The sequence below is a fragment of the Engraulis encrasicolus genome, chromosome 20, assembly GCF_034702125.1.
Source record: "Engraulis encrasicolus isolate BLACKSEA-1 chromosome 20, IST_EnEncr_1.0, whole genome shotgun sequence".
Classification (NCBI taxonomy): Eukaryota; Metazoa; Chordata; class Actinopteri; order Clupeiformes; family Engraulidae; genus Engraulis; species Engraulis encrasicolus.
The window spans coordinates 42953595-42958594 of record NC_085876.1 but is presented as its reverse complement, the minus strand read 5'-3'; the positions used below and the strand labels follow the sequence as shown (position 1 = coordinate 42958594).

The 5000-nt window shown below is 43.8% G+C and overlaps 1 protein-coding gene across 1 annotated transcript in view; it reads left to right on the top strand.

Moving 5' to 3' along the window:
* ctnnal1 (catenin (cadherin-associated protein), alpha-like 1) overlaps nt 1–5000 on the top strand; it is a 180128-nt gene that overhangs the window by 120264 nt on the left and 54864 nt on the right. The window contains exon 4 of the mRNA XM_063185972.1: nt 4499–4618. Coding sequence (XP_063042042.1) covers nt 4499–4618 — 120 coding nt within the window. The remainder of the gene's footprint in view (nt 1–4498; nt 4619–5000) is intronic.

Here is a 5000-nt window from a genome sequence, read left to right as displayed (position 1 = left end):
TTGCAGATAATTGACAGGAAGTGTGGTTTAGTGCAGGTAGTGCATTTACTGTACCTCGACCAAAAACCAGAGACAGTTTACTCTCACAAACACGCACGCACGAATGTCACATGCACCAGAGAGAGAGACAGAGAGAGAGAGAAAGCCAAAAACCAGAGACAGTTTACTCTCAGAAACACGCACGCACGAATGCCGCACGCACGAGACAGAGAGAGAGAGATAGAGAGATAGAGAGAGAGAGAGAGAGAGAGAGAGAGAGAGAGAGAGAGAGAGAGAGAGAGAGAGAGAGAAATAATCGAGTCTGGTTAGGCCTGTTTGGACAGACGATGGTCTCAGCATCCCTGCATTAGAGTCAAAACCAAATTGAATTTTCTCTGTTCCCTGTGTAGGCCTATGTCTGATAACAACCAACGCACCTACCTACATCCGGCACACACACACACACTGGGCCGCTGACAGCATTCGCTTGGCCCAGGACAAAGTCATCTGAAAGGGCCCTCTATCCAATGCATACAATGTCATGGGAACCCAGTTCTGGGCCCCCTATCTTCCTCGTCCTGGGACAACATACCCCTTGCCACATGTGTATCCTGCACGTACACACGTACACACGCACACACACACGCACAAGCACACAAGACACACACACACACACACGCACACGCACACACGACACACACGACACACACGACACACACACAACACAACACAACACACACACACTGTGTCTGTGTATCTTGCGTTAGCAGGCATCAGCTTGTTTGATTTGTTGCTAAACAGCTTCAGGGCAAATAAAGGCCTCAGGCTGATAGAGAGTGAGAGCATGACTAGATTTTGGCTACTACGTGCCATCTCCCGAGACCCTTAGTTGAACTCCACAAGAATTCAGCAGCTCAGCTCAGTTGTTGAGATCAGTGTGAGAGCACAGAGAGCACTGATGAAGGCAAAACTCGGAAAGGCCTCATCTGCTGTGCTCTCAAATATTATTAAGAAATGAAAAATAATGTATTTTTGTTGTGTGCATCTATCCTCACCTCTGAACTTTTCCATTAACTGTAGGTTCACACTCACACACCTGTTTATACATCTTGAGCGCAACAATATTCTTGCTTCCTGAACTCCAACAAAGCCTTCCTCTGGGCTCTCTCGCTTTCACTCCCCTCAGAAAGTAATCACATCGGGTGTGTGTGTGTGTGTGTATGTGGGGGGGGGGTCTTGTTGTCTGGCCCCAGGGCCCATGGAGTCATAATCCGTCCCCGGTTATTATGGGAGCTTAAGAAGTTGTAGCCCTTGACCTCCCAAATACAGAATGCATTCACAGCAGCATTACTGAAAACCCATTCTATGCAGCACGACAGAAGTGTAAGCAGTCGATTATGAATTGCATATTTTAGTTAAATAATGAGTGGGTGAATGCAGGTGTTATATAAAACAAGTTGTGCTTACATAATGTGGCTTAAGAAATTCTACTGAAAGAAGTAATTTTAGTAATGTCATGCCTGGGAGAGTCTATGACAGTTGCATGTGAAAAGTACAGTATATCACGAAAGTGAGTACACCCCTCACAGTTTTGCAGATTTTTGAGTATATCTTTTCATAGGAAAGCATTACAGAAATGTAACTTTGACACAATGATTAGTGACCTTTTAACAACATATTTAACCGCTTAAATTTCTTGTTCACTCAGAAAAAAACAAAATACAGCCATTAATGTTTGAACATGTACTCACAAAAGTGAGTACACCCCAGATTAAAATCCGGTAGAGAAGGGGCTATGTTGGCTCGAATCGTCTCGAAATGAAACGAAATGAAAAGGGATGACAAGAGAGGTCATCAGTGTGCGTTTCAACCTTTCTTTGCATTGAACTTTTACATTTTGAGTCTGCATCTGGCTTAAATAGATTGGTGTGAGATTTGAATGCAATCCTATGGAGAATATCATGATCTGCTTCAGTAGTCACAGTGCATGTTGACCACCACACATGCTTGACACCATCTAATGCAAATTTGTTTATCTTGGTCTCTTCAGATCACACAACATGGTTCCAGTGATCCATATCCTTGGTCTGTTCATCTCTCTTGAGACCAAGATAAACAAATTTGCTTTAGATGGTGTCAAGCATGTGTGGTGGTAAACAAGTGAGTTTTACAAAAAAGGTGTATCCTCTCATAAGCCAAGCATGGTAGTGGGACTGACATGGTTTGGGGATGCATGAATGCTGTCAACATTGGCAATCTGAAATACACCTAAAAGAAACATACATGTCAACATGCACTGTGACTACTGAAGCAGATCATGATATTCTCCATAGGATTGCATTCAAATCTCACACCAATCTATTTAAGCCAGATGCAGACTCAAAATGTAAAAGTTCAATGCAAAGAAAGGTTGAAACGCACACTGATGACCTCCCTTGTCATCCCTTTTCATTTCATTTCATTTTGAGACGATTCGAGCCAACATAGCCCCTTCTCTACCGGATTTTAATCTGGGGTGTACTCACTTTTGTGAGTACATGTTCAAACATTAATGGCTGTATTTTGTTTTTTTCTGAGTGAACAAGAAATTTAAGTGGTTAAATATGTTGTTAAAAGGTCACTAATCATTGTGTCAAAGTTACATTTCTGTAATGCTTTCCTATGAAAAGATATACTCAAAAATCTGCAAAACTGTGAGGGGTGTATTCACTTTCGTGATATACTGTACCTTTTCATTTCAATTCACAATTTATTAAAAAATATATATTGACTGGAGGGTTAGTAAAATACTGACAGGAATACATGTTAAACAATAAATAATGACTCATTTGAGTCCTGTTTAATTGGATGTGAACATGAAGCAAACACTGTTAACGTGCTTTTTGCTATTTGATAAGAAGTTCACGTACATCTTCTTCAGTGTAAATGATAGCTGATGGGCATTGCCTTGAGGCCATGGGCTGCATATGTAAATTAGCCTGAGGCTAACTCTGGTACGATGCATGAAATGGCAACATTTATGTTTCGATTGTACACTGTTCCTTATAAAGTAAAGTGGAAAAAAATACTGATGTGTTAGCCTGATTATCATCGACTTTCAAATCTCTTCGAGACTTGGTCTGACCAAGAGCATAACCATGAACATTTCCCAAACAACATGGTTGACCCGCCTCCCTTAATTTGCTAATGGTTGTTTGCTTCCCGACAAAGTGGGAGGAGTTCCCGATTTTTTGGGAGCTCAGAAAGTACTTGCATTGCTCTTGACCTGACTTGTAGCAACGCTGAAGGTGTTGCGTCACTAGGAAGGCACAGCCTGGGCTACTAATATGTTGCAACAGGTGGTAGTTACTGGTTACTGACCTGTCACTGTCATCTGTGACACTCTTTATGACCCTTTGACCCCTCAGGTTGACTTTTTGAACCGTCTCTTGGACCTTTTGCTCTCTTTGTAGCTGTTCTGCGGTTGGCCGTAACAGTGGTTCCCGCATCAGTTAAACGGGGATCCGGCACCAGCAAGGTTCTCTGTTAGCCTGAAAACACTAATAGCGCGTTCAGGCCGACTGCGAACCGTGCTGGAGTCCGTTCCCGCGCCTAATCGTGAACCTGCTGTCGTGTTCACGCCACAGATATTTGCGTTCGCGAACCAGAGAGTTGGTTCGCAATGCGAACCGCAAAATACTAGGTTTTTCTCCGCGAACCGCGACGACAGTGTAGCGTGGTGGTTCATCCGGGTAACACAGTCACGTACGGAAAAAGTTCAGAGCCTGGTATGAACATGGGGGGTTCACAGATAAGCACTTTAGTGCCGAACGTAACTGGTGCGGGCACCGGCCCTGGCTCAGGTTCCGGCCTGACATTTTGACCCCTCTATATCTGTTTTCAGGCAGAGTAGAACAGCGCTAGTGTCCTTTCCTGCACCAGTTATGTTCGGAAGTGATTACCTGTGAATCATCCACTGTCATTGAACAGGTCACACCTACACGCAGGGGAGGGGATATGGAAAAAAGATTACTGCAGATTGAAAGTTACTGGATTTTTACTTTGAAAGACCTTGTCCTATCATGTTTTCTATGAATAACCACGAATCATACGTAGGTAGTGCTTTTAAGTCTTTGCATATAATAACCTGCATGTAATATAATATTAGATCTACATCCCGTTACCACTTGTATATTGCTTATACTTGTTTAATTATGTATTTTGGATTAGACGCAGACGCCAACCTTCTTTGTTTCCAATCATCCACATCGTACATACTGGGTTGTGTTCTTTACCACATGCGACTCTGTGTTACCCGGATGAACATGTGGATGTCTATGTTGTTGTCATCGTTTGTAGAGAAAAAACAAGTACATTTCGGTTTGCAGGGCGAAGCAATTTTCCAGTATCAAAACACTTTGGTATGAACACGTCCGCCAGTTCGACATTAGGTGCGGCAACGGGCAATGGCTTGGCCTTGTGTGACCTTTTAACCCCTCCGTTGTTTTGACGTTTCCTGTGGCCTCTGTGTTCCTCTCAGGTGCTGGTGACGTTGGATCAGCTGGAGAGGGTCAGTACCTTTCAGGAGTTCGTCCAGATCTTCAGCCAGTTTGGCAACGAGATGGTGGAGTTCGCCCACCTCACGGGAGACCGACAGAATGTGAGGTCCCATGCACACATGCACACACGAACACACACACACTTACACGTTCTCTCACACACACTCTCTCTGTGTGTCTGTGTGTCTGTGTGTCTGTCTGTCTGTCTGTCTGTCTGTCTCTCTCTCTCTCTCTCTCTCTCTCTCTCTCTCTCTCTCTCTCTCTCTCTCTCTGTCTCTTTCTTCCTCTCTCTTGACTTGTTATTCTTGATACCCTTTGCGGTATTATGTCCTACTGCCATGTCCTACTACGTTAGTGTGAGTACTTCTATGAGTGCCCATCTCCCTACCCACATAGACTCGCACACACATACACACATACACACACAAACACACACACGCATGCACACACACACACACACACACACACACACACACACACACA